The sequence below is a fragment of the Crocodylus siamensis genome, chromosome 8 (genome assembly GCF_052110815.1).
Source record: "Crocodylus siamensis isolate JL-2025a chromosome 8, ASM5211081v1, whole genome shotgun sequence".
Classification (NCBI taxonomy): domain Eukaryota; kingdom Metazoa; phylum Chordata; order Crocodylia; family Crocodylidae; genus Crocodylus; species Crocodylus siamensis.
The window spans coordinates 39,608,816-39,627,878 of NC_143402.1; the positions used below are offsets into that span (position 1 = coordinate 39,608,816).

A 19,063-nucleotide genomic window follows, 5' to 3' on the forward strand; every position below is an offset into this window, starting at 1 on the left:
AACTCTCTACTGTCTGTAATGAGCCCCCCGCCCTCCTCATCCTACCCTCCACCCCCCAACCCTCTCCCCTCCACTACACTGCACACCCTTGAAGACAGACACAAATGTTTAGTTGCAAATTTTAAAAGAATTTATTATACTGAAAAGAAAGGGCACTGCTAGTTGCTGTCAGCAATATGTGATACCGGGGAGTCACAAACAAGTGCCGCTCGACCAGCTTCTCCTTGTTGATCTCTCCTTGGTCCCTGTGCTGTTGCCCATCCGTGTCTCTGTCTGGCCGCTACCTATTGTGCTTCTTCAGCCCACAACTCCCTGAAAACCTCCGTGGGTCTCACTAATGTTGTGGAGCTCACAGGCTGCCACTACATACCCCAGAAACAGGACAGGTACCAGTGTCCCCCTTGACTCCAGGGAGTAGCATAGATCAACTAGAGGAGGAGGAGGGGGGAGAAACCAAAGCGGCTGACGTGGTTCCTCTTCCTAGAACTCAATCATCATTTTGTATTCCCAAGATGCATGACCAGTGACTTGTAAGTGTCTTGTAATGTGCCTCTTGCCACTGCCAGGCACTGCACTGTTCGGGTTCATGCCAGTTGTGCTTTGAGGGCTGGTGGGGTAGAGGGGGGTTATATTCATGTATGGTTGGTGGTGAGTCACCATGCTGTTTTGGAGGTGGATGCAAGGATATGTATCAGAAGCAGTGACACTCCCGAGAAACCTCAATGGAAGCTTTGACAAAGTCAGCACGAGCCAGACTGTCACACAAGGAGGCCTGGAGGGGCAAACTCTGCATGTCCATGTGTTCAGATGATGCCATCTTGAAGAACATGGACAAAAATGTGAACTTGGTAGAGATGGCCACGGAGTCCCAGAGGTCATATGACTTCATATATGATGTCCTGGACAAAATGGTGAAATTCACACATCAAAGCAGGTCCCAGCCAAATTTCTGCTTTAACAAGTGAGTACAGAAAGGCAAAAGTAGCTCCCTTCAGCTTGCCTCTGTCCAGGAGGTAGCCAATACAGCAGCCTGCTCCCCAAAATGCACTTGAGCCAGGGGAGGGCTGTAACACTGTCACCGAGATGAGGCAGCCACCACTCCAGTTCAGGGAGCCAGGGCCAGTTCAGGGTGATGGTGGGGGAGAGGCAAGGAAGACCAAGTAACCAAATGCTTACAATATTGTTTTCATTACAATAAACAAACCATGTTATCACGTTACCATAAAGTGTAAGCGGTGTCTCACCCCTCACAAGTCATGCATGCACACTCTGAACAGGCTTTGGCCCAAGCATCCCCTTGTTGCATCCTGCACTGTGGCCTCTCCCTCCCTGCCTGTTGCCCCAGGGCTGGGGCCAAAATATGACCCTACTTTTGGTGGGGGAAAATTCCCAGCCTACTCTTGTGCACACGTGTGCACATGCGCATGTACACATACTTATGGTACTACACACTTGATAGTAATACTGATCAATATTGATCAATATTAAACAAAAATGTCTATACTGTTTCAGCTGTATTGTGATATCCCAATCCAAATAGAAAGCATTTCATTTTATTGTGAAAAAATAAAGAGCAGATAGAAAAAATGTTGATTTCTACTTGCTCCTGCTTGCTTGCTTGATTGATTGGGGAGGGAATGGTGTTTTGACTGACTGATTGAGGAGAGTGTTTTGGAGGTGGGCGATGGGAAAAACAAAAGCCAACCATTACACAGAAGAGTTGCCCTCATTCAAACTCCCTGCATGCATGCCTGGTCAAGTATTGCTGCTTGCTGCTTTTTCTTTTTGTCTGTCCAGCTCTGGGGTGGATGGGCGGATGGGGTGCGGGATGATAGGATGACTATTGCTTACAACAAGGTAACACTGGTTTAGCGATTGTGGGCAAAGAAAGCATTGAAGCATCTTTCCAGTAATGCCATGACTCCATAAATGCCCCACTTTATAAATAATTGTTAACAGTGAATGATTCAAGTGACCTTCTGTCATTTATGAAACTACCTTGCATACATGCAAAGGATCCCCAGGCTGAGAAGGGCAGGAGCAGCCAGCACTTCTTCCAACTGACTGACCCCACCCACTCCTGAAATGCAATCTGCCTGTGTATGTATATGCAGAGATATTGTACTTCTATGTTGGGGTTCTCAGCCACCACAGGCTTTGTCCCCCATTTTTCTCTGGCTAGGCCTACCAATCTAAACCCACCAGGTAGGGTTTGACTTCGAGGCTTTAGCTCCTTAATCCTCTCTGGGCCCATGGCCCTCCTTTTGCTTTCACCATGGAGCCAGGCCTTCTGGCCCCCTTTCACTCTGAGCCCCCTGGATACCGAGTTATTGGGTCTTCTGCCTCACCGGGACTCCTCATGTCCACCCCCTCACCGGGGCCACCCTCTCACTGGGGCTCATGTCCACCCCCTCATCAGGGCTATGGGGCTTCCCTCCCCGGTGTGGGCTGAGGCGGTCATAGCTGTGCATGGCCCCGTCTGGGTCTTATACCCTCCTTGGGCATGGGTGGCCATAGCTGTGCCTGGCCCCCTTGTACCAACCTATTGTGGAGACTAGGGGTTAAGGCACCCTGACCCACCTTTCACCAGGGTGGCAACTGGCCTGATATTTCCTGGGGGCTCCCGCGCCACTGGGAGCCCCACCAGGCCACCCACTCCTGGCAGGGTGCAGTTTTAGGTCATGCCCAGGACCAGGAGCCTCCAAATCATTCACTTAGGCTTCTGCCCTCACCTCCAAGGTGTTGCATACAGCCTTGCAGCCAGGCGATGTTTCTGCCTGCTTCCCACAACCTGTTATGCTCCACCTTGTGGGGCTGCTGCAGCTTTTCTGGGAGTCATCGGGAATTCCCCCTATGGCAGCTAGACAGGCTGCCATGCACCTCTGTGGAGCTCTTATGCATAAACTCCTTCCCTCCTGGCTGCTGTCCACCTGACCTAGCTGGCAAGGTTCAGCTTTTAACCCCTACCCTACCAGCAGGCAGAGCCTGGAAAGTTATGGCCTTAAAGGGACCAGCCTGCTTTCTGGTAACAGAGCTAGGGTTCCCTGTTATACCTATACTTCACCAGGGGTGCTTCATAGTCTGGGGAGATGGTCTGGCAGGCAGCATCCACCTTGACTAATCATCGTGGTTCTGCAATGGGAATTATAAGAAACAGGACTACCACACTCTGCTGCAAACTTACCATTCTGGAGATGCTGCTGTGCTCCATGCTGAACATCATGTTGGGCACAACAGCGGTGGGCAAGGGGCGCTGGTGCTGTATGGAACAAAAACATGGTGGGGGACAGCACATACACTACCACCAGTGCTGGCAGGACCAGAACAGCTGAGCATCTCGTAATAGGTTGCTCTGCCATTACCTTCACTTCCTGACTCCCTGCAGTCAGCTGTGGTGTGGAAGCAAGGGGAGAGATGGAGGGAGGGAGGGAGGGATGGGCAGGAAAAACAGTTTGAAGATGTTCCAGGTACTGGGGGGACCATGCATTATAATGCAAGAAAGAGTTGCTAACTGCCCTCAATAAGGGTTTATGCATGCCTTCTTGCCTGCCTGCTGCTGTGGCTGGGGGTGGGAGAGGTGTTGGAGGATGCTGGCTTCACCCACAGGCTTGCCAGGATCACTGAACATTGGGCTGGGGGGGTGAGGGGTGAAGACAAGCATTGAATCTCCAATAACAGCCTACCCTGCAACTCTTTCCAATAATGCCATGACTCCATAAATGGGCCCACCCAAGCAAAGCACCCCCACGCTGGCTGAGATGGGTGCAGTCATCAGGTCTGCCGACCCAACCCATACAGGACCAATTAGCCATGCCAATCTATATATGTGTGTCATGTTTTATTTCATAGGCATAGACAAAAGAAATACAAAACTTTATGAACAGAAAAAACTGTGGGGTTTTTTTTTTTTTTGGAAAAAAAACAAGACAAACTAAGTAAAACTACTTAAATAATAAATAATAATTTCATAGACATTAGGGCTGGAAGGGACCTCGGGAGATCATCGAGTCCAGCCCCCTGCCCAAAGGGCAGGAAGTCAGCTGGGGTCATAGGATCCCAGCAAGATAAGCATCCAATTTACTCTTGAAGGTGTTCAATGTAGGTGCTTGAACCATCTCCGCTGGCAGACTGTTCCAGACCTTGGGAGCTCGGACAGTAAAGAAATTCTTTCTTATGTCCAGCCTGAAACGGTCTTGCAGGAGTTTGTGACCGTTCGACCTCGTCATTCCTTGGGGCGCTCTGGTGAACAGACGTTCCCCCAGATCCTGGTGGTCACCCCTGATAAACTTATAGGTGGCCATCAGATCACCCCTGAGCCTGCGTTTTTCCAGGCTAAAGAGTCCCATGGCTCTCAGCCTGTCACCGTAATATCTGTTTTCCTGACCTCTGATCATGCGCGTGGCTCTCCTCTGGACTCTCTCTCTCAATTAAAGTAAGGTAATTAATTTACATAATAATATTAAATATTAAAGCTATCTCTATACAAAATATCTCTATATGTCTATCTATAAAACTATATCTATACAAAACATCTCTCTATCTATAAAACTCTATCTATACAAAATACCTATACAAAATCTAATAAACACTATCGTTCTTTGTTTTTCTTTTTTCTATCCTTCATTAGTTGGAGGGCTTAATGCATTGTTTGGAGAGAGGGGGAAGAAAGGAGACATAAAACTGGGTGGGGCCTGGTGGATATGTTAAATGGCGCATCTGACGGGCAGCGTCCACCTGAACTATTCTCTGTGGTTGTGGAATGGGAATGTTTGAAATAGGAAGGTTTGGAAAGAAAAATGTTCAAGGAAGTCTTAGGGTAGTGGTAGCAAACTCAAAATTACCATTCTCTTGATGCTGCAGTGCTGGGCAGTGATGAGCTCTGTGGGCACAGCAGGCAGGGGGTGTGGGCAGTGGGTACACACGGAGCACATACATTACAGGTGACAAAAAGGTTACCAAGAGGTAATTAACTACCACTTGTTGCACACCACCGGTTTGCTCTTGCTTAGCCATTTTTATACCCGTGTATATTTAAAATAATATATTTTGAAAGCCGCACCTCACTCAAACCAGGACCTGGCCAGCTGAGCAGTGGGAGGCAGGGGTTAAGGATAACACATAAAATAAATTCACAGCCAGGTACTGGCTAAAGAAAAAGTACAGCACCACCTCCTAGCAAAGGAAAGCAATTACAAGTCTTTGAGACGCTTTGAGATGCTTGGTGTGTGCACAACACAATCAGGTGTGCTAAACAAGGGCCATGAGAAATAAAACCTCTCTGAGCAGGTTAACTAAAAGTGCCGAAAAGACTTTTAAAGTGGGGGGAAATTCCGATTGCACAAACACAAATGGAAAATGGGAGACCATAGGAATTCCTGTGCAGGATCAGGCCCTGCAAGCCCCAGGGGTGCCTGCCCAGATTTCCCTGCTTCCAGAGACTCACCCCTAATATTGCCAGGGGTGGTCTGTGCCAACAAGGAATGCTGGCTTCCCCCACCTCTAGAGACATGCACGTGGGATCTATGGAGCGCATCTCAGAAAGCAGTGGAAGTTGGGACTCCCTGCTTGCAGAGACATGCCCTTAGCAATCTATAGGATCCCTGGAGATTGCAGGGGGTGCAGCTCTGGAAGCAGGGAACACACTATGATCCAGAGAGAAGTAGAGCTAGAAGGGACCTCAAGAAGTAATCTAGTCCAACCCCCAGCCTGAGGCAGAAACACCTCTATCCGAACCATCCCTTACAAACTGTAGCCTGGGTGTACATGGGTTTGTACTTCCCTGTCCAACTGAGGGAATTATTGGCAGAGCAGTGTGCTGTGGAGAGACGCAACAACCCAGTGGCCACCTCTGTCCCCTATAGAGTCAGATCCAGTCAATCAATTACTTAACTATATACAGATTTATTATCACAACAAAACCATTAAAGGGTAAGGACATTATATATATATATATACATACACACACACACACACACACTATATTATATATATATAAATAAAATCTACGTACAAGTTTACAAAACAATAAACCCTATAATATATCTATATCTACAGACATACCACACCCAGTGGGGGGGGGGCAGGGCTCCCCTGTGGGGACCCTCTCTCCAGGGTAACTTACTACTACTCCACAGTCCTGGAGGATTGCCTCTTGTTCTCCAGGTCAAGTTGTGTCCCTGCCGGGTTTTTCTGCTGCCTGACTCTGCTTCCACCATCCTGGCTTAGGCCCACAGGCTCTGCTGTGTGTAGTGGGCGCTTCGCCTTATGCTAGGGGTTGGAGGCCTGGACAGCCAGGGCTTGATCTGTTCCTGGACCCTCTGGGCTGTGTTGTCTGCTCTGAGCTGCTGCCCCGTGTCAGCAGCTGTAGACCCGAGCCACCTCAAGCAGCTCCCAGGGCCTCTCACCCTCCGTGTAGCACCTCCTGCACCCAGCTCCCAGCCTCGTTCTGGGGGTTGAGGACCTGAACCGCCCCAGGGGCTCTAAAGATCCTGCTCCGTGCACCAGCCTGTACACCGTGTCTCTGGCTGCACACCAGAAGTTGCAGACGTGAGCCGCTTCACGCAGCTCCCAGGATAGACATCCTTTCTCTTCACAGAGGGCTGGACACCGTGTGCTGTGCTGCGCACTGAGAACCTAACCCCTGGAGCCATTCCCCACTCCCCGCTGATAGAAATCTTCAGGGGCTCTTCCTGGGCTATTGCTTTGCCCTGCTGAGCAGCTCTCCTCAGCTCTTCTAAACCCTTCTCTTCTCAGTCCTTAATGCAACTCCGCTAGGCATGCAGCTCCTTTTATATGCTCCAGGGCTCCACCCCTGAAGTCTTCCAGACCCAACAGTTTACAGTCTTCAATCAGGTCCAAGAGAGCTCTTCCCCCCCGCCCTCAGAAAAGGGGTGTGATGTTATTTCTCTTGCTGTCTCCTGATTGGTGGATGGGATCCACCCATCGAAACAGCAGGATCTCATAGTTTCATAGTAGCTAGGGTCAGGAGGGACCTTAACAGGAGTGACCCGAACAGATCATCTAGCCTGACCCCCTGCCACAGGCAGGAATGAATGCTGGATTCACAAGACCCCAGACAAGTGATCATCCAACCTCCTCTTGAATTTGCCCAAGGTAGGGGCAAGGACCACTTCCCTGGGAAGCTGGTTCCAGATTTTGGCCACCCTAATTGTAAAAAATTGCCTTCTGATCTCTAACCAAACCTATTCTCCATTAGCTTATTACCGTTTTTCCTTGTCACCCCAGGTGGTGCTGGGAAGAAAGGGCTCTACCTATTTGGTGTTGATCTCCCCTGATGAGTTTGTAGGCAGCCACAAGATCCCCTCTCAGCCTCCTTTTGCTGAGGCTGAACGGGTTCAGGTCCCTCAGTCTCTCCTCCTAGGGCCTGTCCTGCTGCCTTCTCACCAAGTGGGTGGCCCTCCTCTGAACCCTCTCCAGGCTGGCCACATCTCAATCCTGGGATTCAACCCAAGCTCTGAAAGGTAAGCCTGCTACAAAACCCATTGTGTAAACTGTAAGCTTAAGTACACTGTCAACCTTGACATAACACCCTAACCTGACATAGTAAAGTAGGGGGACCACAGCAGTCAATGTCCCACTGCTTCAAAGTTTGTTAATATATGCTCATGAGATCCCTAAGATAGGGCCATGCTCCCACTACAGAGTCTCGCAAAAACCTCTTCCATTAGTCTGTACCAATGGTCAAATTGGTACAGACTAATGCCCTTGAGCAGAGGGGAAAGATTCTCCAGCTAGGAGCCTCAGGGTTTGTCCCAGCAGGAGCACTGACATGTCTCAGTCCACATTTTTGGCTGCAGTCAACACCTAACACCTCCTAAGGAACAATATATGTGGATAACAAAGGTCAGGCAACCCCTCCCCACAAACCCCCCCCCCCCCCCCCCAACAACCCTGATACATGGAACAGTAGGGGTATGGGTGGGGGAATTGCCTCTCAGCATCATGTGGCAACCAGCAAGGCCAGGAGCATGGGAAATAGCTACCGAAGAACATAGGCACAGTTATACCTATGTCCCCAGTTCCCTGGATCCTCCTTTTTGCCTTTTTTAAAGGAGGGCACTACACTAGCCCTTTTCCAGTTCTCTGGTACTTCTTCCCTCTTCCACAGTTTCATAAACATTATTGCCAAGGACTCCAAGATTTTCTCTGCCAGTTCCTTCATACCTTGAGGTGAAGTTCATACTACTGACTTGAATTCATTCAGACTCAACAAAAGCAATAGTCAGAGAGCTTTTGATATCTCATTTCTCAGCTTGTCCTGTTCCTGAACCAAAAAATCCTTATTAGGTGTCTGGCTGCAGCTTATTATTTTTTTTTGTGAAAACTGAAGCAAAGTAGCTGTTGAATATCCACTTTCTTTGCATCCTCTGTTAAGAGTCTCCCTTGGCTGTTTTAACAGAGGACGCACAGCTTCCTTGGTCTTTCTTTTCTGGCCAATATATTTATAGAACCTCTTCTTGTTGTCATTAACCTCTTTTGCCAGGTGCAGGTCATTCATTATCTTTGCCTTCCTGATTTTGTCTCTGCAGGTTCTTGCTTTTTCCTGGTATGCTTCCTTGGTGACCTGCCCATTTTTTCTTTGCCTGTATATTTCCTTTTGCATTTGAGGCATTCTAGAAGCTCCTTGTGCAGCTACATTGGCCTCTTGTTATTTGTCCTCTGCTTCTATCATGTCAGAAGTTTCTTGATGGGTTTTAGATGCTCCCAGCCCTCCTGGGTGCCTTTATCTTTCAGGCTATCTCCCGTTGGTACCATGCCTATTAACTCCTTGAGTTGCTTGAAATCCACCTTTTGAAATCAAGCATCCTAATTTTGCTGACTGCATGCTTTCCCTGTCTCCGGATCTGGAATTCTATCATATTGTGAGCCTCATAATTACTAAAGAAATTCAATGAATTCCCCTGCCGGGGAAGGGACAGGCTGTCAGTGAGCAGTTAGCAGGTGCAGAAAAGCAGCAGCTGCCAAGGACAATGGTCACCCTACAGGCATGGTAGGGGCAAGAAGAACAGCTTTCCTTACTCCTTCCACTCCTCTCCAGTAGTGCTGCGTCCAGAGCCTAATAACCTACCCACCTAACTACTATCAGGTGAACTTGGTGATTACAATAAGAGGCAGTGAGCCTAGATTGGGTTGAGTAGAACTGACCCAGTTCTTTTCATTGAAATATTTTTTGATGAAAAATTAAACTGAATTTTGAGCCAAGATGGACATTTTCAGCTTAGTGTCAATTTTCTCAGTTTTCATTAAAAAAAATGGGCATTGCAATTTTCTTTGTACAAATGTTCTGTATTTGATTTCTAAAAAAGCAATGATATTTACTAATGATTTTGGAGGGGAGGGTAGTTCTGGTTTCCATGGAAAACTCAATACATTTTGTGGGAAACTGAAAAACTCCATTGACAAAAAACAGCTGTTAAAATGAATTGGATCCTTTGAATCAGCCCTACCACTGAACCTTAGTTTGTATTCTGAGCCTTCCTGCAGTAACAATCCCTTTAGGCCATAGATTGAGGAGAGCCATGACAAGTATGCACCTGGAGAGGAAGAACCAGCAGCATACCTACAGGCTGGGGAACTCCCTTCTCATCAGCACAGAGGCAGAAAAGGATCTTAGAGTCATTATTGACTCCAAGATGAATATGGGCCGACAATGTGGGGATGCGGTCAGGAAGGCTAACCGTACCTTGTCATGCATCCATAGATGCATCACAAGCAGGTCCAAGGAGGTGATCCTCCCTCTCTATGCGACATTGGTCAGGCCGCAGTTGGAGTACTGCATCCAGTTCTGGGCACCGCACTTCAGGAGGAATATGGACAACATGGAGAGGGTCCAGAGGAGGGCCACTTGCATGATCAGGGGGCAGCAGGGCAGGCCCTAGGAGGAGAGGCTATGGGACCTGAATCTGTTCAGCCTCCACAAGAGAAGGCTGAGAGGGGATCTGGTGGCCATCTATAAACTGGCCAAGGGGGACCAGCAGGCAATGGGAGAGTCCCTGTTCCCCCAAGCACTACCGGGAGTAACAAGGAATAATGGCCATAAGTTGACTGACAGTAGATTCAGGTTAGACATCAGGAGGCGCTACTTCACTGTCAGGGCGGCTAGGATCTGGAACCTACTTCCAAGGGAAGTGGTCCTCGCTCCTACCCTGGGGGTCTTCAAAAGGAGGCTAGACAATCACCTAACCAGGGTCGTTTGACCCCAGTACTTTTTCCTGGCCATGGCAGGGGGGCAGACTTGATAATCTGCTTAGGTCCCTTCTGATTCTACCAACTATGAAACTATGACTCAGCTATCCTGGGAATTAGACAGGTAGCAATGGGTTAAGTCTACGTGCTCCTGAGATCTAGCCAGGGGGCAGGACACAGAGACTTTGAAACAAGATTTAAGTCTAAAATCTTCGTGTGTGTGTGTGTGTGTGTGTGTGTGTGTGTGTGTGTGTGTGTGTGTGTGTGTGTGTGTGTGTGTGTGTGTGTGTGTGTGTAACAGTGATCAAGTCAATGGTTACGGACTCTATGACAAGAAGGTTTTTGCCTTCAGATCACATTACCGAGGCTAGGTGATGAAGATTTTGTTCCCTGCCATGTGCATTGACTCCTGTGCGCTGACCCTTATTTCAGGTTTCATTCTTCTGTCCCAGGGACTTCAGCACAGTTTATTGAGACATAAACCAGTGCAGAATATGGCTTAGTCTTCCAAGTCTCTGATACAAGTCAGAGACTTGGAAGCTGCACTCCAAATATATCTGGGACCCAGTGCTAGGGACTGAAGCAGGGAACCTCATCAGCTAAGCATAAGTCTCTAAAGATACAGCTAGAGATGGCAAGTTCCAGCAAAAGTGGCCATAACTGACTCATCTACCTGGGTTTGGCAGAGGGGGAAACTGTAACAGGCACTGAGCTGTAGAGAGGCTGCAAGGTGATAACATGCAAACACCATCTGTAACTGCCTCCCCCCACTCCCATGGGTTTCTCAAATCAATGTAGCAAGGCAGCCAGACTGCTTGGCTCAGAGTAGGACAAGCCTAATTCTTCAGGATGCCCAGTAAATACAAAAAGCACTTTCCTCCAGAGCTGCTGCCACATGTCCTGTTCTTAGCTGTCTTGTAGCTTGTGGTCTTATTTACACACAACCAGAAAAGGCTTTGGGTGATATTCTTTAGACCAATGCAAATGATCACCCAGACAGGACTTTCCTGTCACTCAAAGCCTATGGACCCTTCTTGCCTCCCTTGTCCCCTGTCAGCACTTGAATATACCCCTTATCTACCCTGCTTATACAACCTGTGACAGGGTGCCTAAAACACCCTGCCACAGGAACGCCAGGGAGGAAACAAAGAAGACGAACTTACCCCAAGAGACAGGAGAAACCACAGCAAGTGATTCAAGCCCAGAAAGAGGAAAGTGGCACAGCCAAAGAGGCAAAAAGAAAACTGCACCAAGGAGAGAAAGAGGGAACAGCTGGGTCAGGTAGGCAGTGAATGGGAGGCTACCACAGTAGATCCAGCTGGGCAAAAAAAGGGAAGATTTAAGGCATGCCAAGGAGGTGTTCAGGGGTCAGATGAAGAGAAGGAGAGAGGAAAAGGAGACCAGTAAGAAGAGAGGGAGAGAACTGACCCCAGAGCTCAAGGGAGAGCTCTGGTCCCCCAACTTACCTGGTGAAGACCGGCAAAGAGTTTGCCTAGATGGGGAGAACCAGCACAGGAATGGAGGAAGCTGCTTGGTCTGTGAGTCCAGTCCTGGGGGGTGAAGGTAACCGCTCTGAGAATCTGGAAGAAGACAAAAGTACAGAAAAGATTATTCCTCAGGAGGGAGTGAAGCCCTGAAAATAAGGGTGGGATCAGAAGTAAGGAATAGCTATCTTGGGACCCATGCAGGGAAGAATGGGGCAAGCAGCCAAAATAAGAGAGAGACTCCAGCCAGGGGTCCTTAAGACTGAGACTGGAGCATAGGCAGAGGGAGTAACAACACACCTAGAACATCTGATGTGGTTAGGGCAGGGTATGGGAATGGTAGAGCCCTGCGAAGATTAGTCAGTGTCTTGAGTCTGTAACAAACCCCTTTGTCTCCCTAGAGTGTTTTCAGCATCTATCTCCCATAACATCAAAGGCGTGACAGTAGTATTTTGTCCTTTGAAAAATCACCTCTCTCAACAGGGAGACAACGCAGCTCCAGGCAATGCACCATCAACCTCTTACACAACCCACAGAACCCAGATGCCACTGACATGATAGTGCCTTTAGACCTCTGCAGCAGTAGCAGCTGGCCAGATTTTCCAAATGCTGATTCAGTGATGAGAAGATGGGTAGGTAACGAAGGCAATTAGAAGGTAACAATAAGAGGAGACATAAGAAATGCTGGCCTAACCATCAAGAAATGCAAAACTGTAGAACATTTGATTCAGAGATGATACCTTTTATTAGACCAATAAGAAATTGCAAAAAAAAAATCTTTTTCTGCAAACTTTGGGCTCACATGGTCTTCCTCAGGCTCAGGGAAAATTAAAGACGGTAAAAAGTCCCCATAGGTAGAAAATAAACTTCATTTTGCACAGAGGAAGCTGAAGGTAGAAGTCTGTTCCTCTAGGTCCATGAGAGTGTCTTTGTGAGTTGCTCTTTGATATGCAGATAAGGTAAGATTCCTACCCTGGTGCTGTCAGATAGCAGAAAGGTAGAAGTCTTTCTTGTTGTTCAGCAATGAAGTTTAACTCCAAAACTGACTAAAATTCAACATTGTCCATGTTTCAGGGATGTATTTGGTAGCTGTGTTGGTCTGAGACAAAAAAAGAAATGCAAAACTCTAGAACCCTTGGTTCAGAGATGATCTTTTATTAGACCAACTAATAAAAAACTAAAAACTAAGGAAAAGGTATTTTTGCAAGTTCTTAGTTGGTCTAATAAAAAGGTATCATCTCTGAACCAAGAGTTTGAGAGTTTTGCATTTCTTTTTTGTCTCAGACCAACATGGCTACCAATACAGCCTAACCAACAAGAGTCTTCCCTGAATCTTTTCCACAGCAGCACTAGATGGTGAGTCAGGAGGTTTCAGAGCAACTGATAGGTACCCCCAGGGAACATCTATAGAGCTACTTATGGAAGTGGCAGGAAGAAATATGCAGGAAGAGATTCCCTTCCTGTACAGCCTCTGTCCCTGATTTTTTTGTTTATCTCCCATAACTGTGGGTGATTGCTGGGGTGTTCTATGAAAGCCAGCTGATCAACTTTCTAGTGGTTCATGGTCCTTTCTTCTGCCTGCTATAAGGAGAAGTATTTCATGGACCCATACCATAACTGCAGATGAAAGGGCAGTGCCCTTCCATTGGACAAATTAGAAAAGCCACCTACCACTCAAGTCACCCCTCAGAAAATCCCAGCTCTTAGTTTGTGCTTGTTTTTTGACCACAGAGCAATTCTTTCCATTCAAAGAACTCTGAAAGCCCACAACTAGTCAGAATGTTTTCAACAAAAATTTCTATTTGAAATTTATCTTGGTTTATCTTGTGAACCCTATTTGAATGCCTAACAGTGACAATGTTGCAGGGCGCCCTAGTTGAGAATCACTGGTCTAGGGCAGCATTTCCCAACCTTTTTCACCCTGGAGCACACTTACATGGCCTCACCCACCCCATGGCACACTGGCTGAGCAGGGAGTGGGGGAAGGGCATAGCGAGCAACCAAATGCCCCAGACCGGGGAGGTGGGGTGGAGGGGAGTGGCGAACAGCCAAATGCTGCGGAGCGGGAGGGTAGGGACAGGGTGGGGATTGGGCGGTGAGCAGCTGAATGCCACAGGCTGGAGGGGCAAGGGGGATAGTGAGTGGTGGGAAGCAGGTGGCACAACATTTGAATCACTGGCTAGAGCCACCCCCCCCCCCCCCCCGCATCTGTCTGGCTGCCCACAGCAGCAGCAGATTGGGGGGGGGGGTGGCTCTAGCCCAAAACACTGCAGCATACCTGGATGTGCTCGATGGCACACCAGTGTGCTGCGGCACACCAATTGGGAAATGCTGGTCTAGGGCCACAGAAGGAATGAATAGCCATCGGAAAGCCCTAAAGGCTTTCCACATTGAGCTGAGGATTTGGTTCAACTACCTAATGGATGAGCTCCATAGGTGTAAAAAGCAGCTCTATCTGTCTGTAGCAAGTAATCTCACAAGGCGACATAATGCTTGTGGAGGCCTTCCGCAAAGGCTGAAGGCTAGGTTCATTCTTCTCCCTGCAGACTGGATGACATTCACTAATTGAACTTAGGAGGGTCCTCGGGATCCACCCTGATTTTGCACCCCAAAACCAGTTCAGCCTGGCACGAACTGTCCATTCTTCATTTCAGTTTGACAAAAAGCAAAGCTTTTGCCTAGGAATCCAATTCCAGCCCCCTCATTACCTTGTCTGGCTTCCTTGATATTCCTGAATGCCTCTCCCCAGCTAACCAGAAAAGGAAATCGATAGCTGAAGCCAAGACAGGGATTGACAAAGGGGAGGGTAATAGAGAACAACCTTCATTCCATCCCCCTGATAAAATATATCTCTAGAGCATGATAAATGCCACTGGGGAGATGGGGCAGGTTGCCAGTCGCAAAGCCAAGCACCCTGGTCCAGAGTGGGAAGGTGCGGAATAGTGGGGCTGGGAAGAGAGGAGAAAATTAGGAGCACCTTCCACCAAGGCAGGAGGGGAGATGAATCCTGGCCTTCCTCACCCTGCTCTAGCAATGTAGCATTAGTTCCAGGCTGGGAGGACAGCCTGTTCCTGCAGTGCATTAGCACTGTCAGAAGCCATGACAGTGGAACAGGCTATGTAAAACCTATTGCTGCAAGAGGCTCTTTGCTGAACTGAGCTTCTGACAGCTCAAAGCAGGTCTGTTTTGGTTCAGCTGCTACAGCAGCTGCCCACAGATTACACACATTCAAAATGTTGTATACAGCCAGTCTAGGTACCAGACAGGATCTCTGCTAATTGGCTGTGTCCACTCTCAGGCTATCCCTAAGAGCATTCCCTCCCAGGCATCTTCTTGCAGGTTGCTGATTACAGATTCAATTATACAGGTCCTCAAAGCAAATGGCTTCCCAATGTTCTAGTTTCAGCCAGGTGCCAGGTTCACTGAGCAGGTGCTGCTGGGGAGAAGTTCATAACACAGGATTTTGGGGCAGCACAAGGTCCTGGCACTGCTGGGAGCTCACAGCACAAACTTCTTTCACTTCTTCTGGGAAAAGAGGGAAGCTCACAGCACAAGGCCTATGGGTGATCCAGGAAGGATAAACATTAGCTCTGTGCTTGTGAGGCCATCTGCACTGCCTGACCCATGCAGCTTTCTTGGCCTGCTCTATCCTGGGATCTACTCCTTTTCATCTACTTGTAATGGGCCATACTCCTTACTGTTGCCTGGGAAGTGGAAAGCTGCAGAAACAGTGAAACCTGAAGAAGGGGGTGGGGGTTCAGGAAGGGGCAAAGCATCTGTCTCTGTTGCAAAACCTACTGTAAATGATCCTGGGAGACGCAGCCCCTATATCCCTAATGTGGCGGGCCAGTAGGGGGCACTCCTGCGTTGAGCCCCCCACCTCCCTGCGCCCGACCACATTCCAGGCTCCAAATGTCTGGCCAACCCCCTTCCTGGAGCACACTCGCTAGCCTGGGGGTAACATAGCTGCCACCACCCTGAGAATGGACTCACTCTTGGCCCTGTGTGCTCGTGGAAACACAGGCCTAAAGTCCTATGGGTACTTGACCCAGTACAGGCACTTGGGGCAATTCCCCAAGTCCAGGGGCAAAAAGTAAAGTCTCCCTTAGTCTGCAGACCTAAGGGGTCTCTTAGGCATAATTTAGACCCACTCCTCAATAAGTCTCCCACACCGGTCACAAAGGAGAACTTTATTGATAAGAGGGGTAGGGTGAAAATAGGGCACAAGACTGAGCAATATTCTAGAAATCCTAACGAGCAAACAGTCTGGCTGAGGTAGCCTTTTGATCATGCATCTAAGTTACTGCCAGCTAGATATCTAATCAGATCTTGAGTAGCTTACTCATAAGCATCTTCCAAAGGCTGGTGAAGTTTCCCTTTGGAGGCAGGCAGTTCCTTGCTCATGAGTTATGGGGGAGAGAGCCTGTTTCAGATGGTCATGCTCCTCTGACTCCCTCACATGGCTGCTGCCCCCTCCTCCTGGGCAGTCCTAACTTATCTAGCCCCTGTGACCTCATTCACCTGGTCCAGTGGAGGCCAGCTCCGGATGGCTCTCAGCCAACCAATTTGAAATACATCACCAGTTGCCGGGCAGATTCCAGCCCACCAGGTAGAAACTCCTCACCCAGGTAGCTGATGCCAGTCACGTAGGCAGAGGGAGCAGGTTCCCCCGCCCCCCAGGAATGCAGCCAGCTCAAGTTACCTAAAGAGAGAGACTGAGGTGTGACTCCTGCTGGGCTCATCCTAATCAAATGGTCACAGCACAGAGATTTTAATCCCATTGTCACAGGGCAGAGATTTTGGGGAGAAACCAAGGTGGCTTTCTGCCACACCCAGCACATAGTGGAAGTGCTGTCCTGGAGGTGCCCATAATCCCCCGGCAATGGCTAGGGCGAGGTCTCCTGGAATGATATCTTCTCCAAGGCTTGAATGGTTAGTTTTTCAGCCATGAGCAATCCCTTTCCATCCTGTTGCTGGTACTGAGGATGGAACACTCTCCTTCATGACTGACACGCAAGTCCCCTGGGCATAGGGTCCCTGCTACAGTGCAACCTCACCTGGCTTCTGCTTGCCTGCTCCTATATTTCTATTAGGGACTGGGGCCCTGCTCTGAGGTCGTTACAACCTCCAGCATCCACCAACCTGGCGCTAGCAAAGCAGCTCCTATGCAGGACTCAGCTGCCTTCCCAAGAGCTTCTCACATCCCCTACTGAACATCAGCAATGGCAACAGAAGCTGTTGGGCTGCCAAAGCAAAAAGAAGGGAAAGTAGAGACTAAAGGAAGGGTAACCCGAATGTTCTGGCTACAGAGAACATTTATACCATGACTGCTCCCTGCATTAGGCCAATGAGAGTTTGGTGGCTGTGGCAGTAATCTATGCTGTGGGGGTCACTGCTTCATTGCAGAACAGAGTGTCTCTGACTCTGAGGCCACACCTACTCAGGTGGTAGCAATTGTTTCTGCAGACCACAGCTCCAGGTGCTGACTTCAGGGAGTTGGCAAAGGCAGTGGTTTTCAGCTAACTTTATTTCCGCACAGAAACAAACAAACAAAAAGCAAAAGATGGCCTCAGAAGCTGGGCAGAATAATGCTTCTCCATCCCAGCTCCATCTTCAAACACAGGCAAGAGCCTGCCTTCCAAACAGTGGGCACACAGCCTGGGGTTTGTTCTGCTACCAGAGAAGAACAGCCCTATCTCCCTCCCTGCCATATACACACACCGCATGCATGAGAATGCTGTTCAGCTACTGCCTGCCAGCCCCTGCCCTGGTGGCACTTGCCACCTCACTTCTGCATGGTTCTGTTCTGCATGCTTCTCACTTCATCATGTAGCAATGTGTCAGTAGGATGTGGTACCGGACCCCACATCTGTATTCAGCCAAAGGAGAACATGGGCAGGGCCAAGCAGAAGACTCACTATAAACAAACAGCCAACAGTTGGTGACAGTCCAGGACTCTGTTCTTAGAAACAGGCCTCCTGTCCCCACACCTGCAATTCCCCCCATGAAGGACACTGATGGGAAAGCGAGTATGAAGAGTAGCAGAGAAGAAATGACTTGCATTGCCATCTCCTGGCAGTTCAGTATTACCCTCTTTACCTGTACATGGCTCTGGAGTGCAGTGTTCTCATAACAGAAAGGTTTCCCTTCCCCTGGGCTCATCTGCTCCTCACACTTCTCTCCTCCTTTGTCCACCCCACAGTTCTCTGCATATTACCATGGAAGACAAGTGTGTGCTGCAAAAGCCTCCGACCTTGCCACCCCAAATCCGAAGCAGGCTAGTGGCAGCAACTGGTGTTGCTCTTTACAGGGGCAAAGTCCAGCTGCAGAATTCAGATCCAGACCTGCAGCAGGGTCTAGCCTTCTCTTTCCCCAAAGCTGAATGGGACTTAGGCTTAAGTGATGGGTTGGGCCTTTCTCTAGCCACACTAGGGGTGGGCTGTGGGTTCAGGCTGGTCTGTGCTGAAGACATAGCTCCATCTTTTACTCAGGTATTACCCTTATCTTCCTCCCATCCACATACAAACACTTCTCACCTGAGTTTAGTGGCACTCTGCCTGACTATAGAGTGTGGGTTAAAGCCCAGATGCTGCTTTCACTTGGGATGGTCCCCTGCCTGCTTTGTGGTGAGGGTGCAGGCTCAGTCAGCTGAGTGCTGACAGTCCTCCATTACCTTCCCATAATTCCTCTTGAGTGCTCAAAACAAACAAATTCTCCCACAATTCTTTGGAAGAGAACAACAGAGTGTCTTAATTCACTGCAGCATAGGGGACCACTGTGTATGCCCCCCCACCCACCAGACAGCAGTCCACTGAATCCACAGTAACTTGGCTAGGTCTTTGCAGGGCTGTTGGGTTGATGAGCAATGGCCTTTATCACATGAGTCACCGAGCCGATAGCCTGAGGTAACTTTGTGATGAAGACATTTGCAAAGGCAGCATCCATATGCAAGTGCTTCTGTTAGTCAAGACAACAGAGAACCAATCAGCAACCAGAAAGACATAGACAACAAGCCAATCAGCAACCAGAAAGACGTAGACAACAAGCAAAATGATTTCTTAGGTGGCCTGGCCAAATTCAGGTCAGAGGGGTCTGGCCATCAGCTCCCAATGAGTTCTGCCAAGGAAGAGTATGGCCAATTTTTGTACTGAGTTTCAATGAGGTTCCAAAGGGACTGAATACAGCTGCAGGGAATAAACCTGTTAGAAACTCTTCCCTTTGCCCAGTGCTTCACACACATGAATTAGATGAGAATTTATTGTTCCACACAGCTGATAAGAAGCCAGAGTAGGGTGAGGTGATGAAAATAAAGAGTAAATTAACCATGCCCATTGCCAGGAGGCAGAGTCCACAGCAACAAAGAAAGGGACTAA

General features: G+C 48.7%; 1 protein-coding gene across 1 annotated transcript in view; it reads right to left on the reverse strand.

The window, feature by feature from the left end:
* The window catches only part of LOC149858302 (uncharacterized), a 62,001-nt gene that overhangs the window by 13,209 nt on the left and 29,729 nt on the right, over nucleotides 1–19,063 (reverse strand). Inside the window, exon 3 of the mRNA XM_090060057.1 lies at nucleotides 11,673–11,786. Coding sequence (XP_089916183.1) covers nucleotides 11,673–11,786 — 114 coding nt within the window. The remainder of the gene's footprint in view (nucleotides 1–11,672; nucleotides 11,787–19,063) is intronic.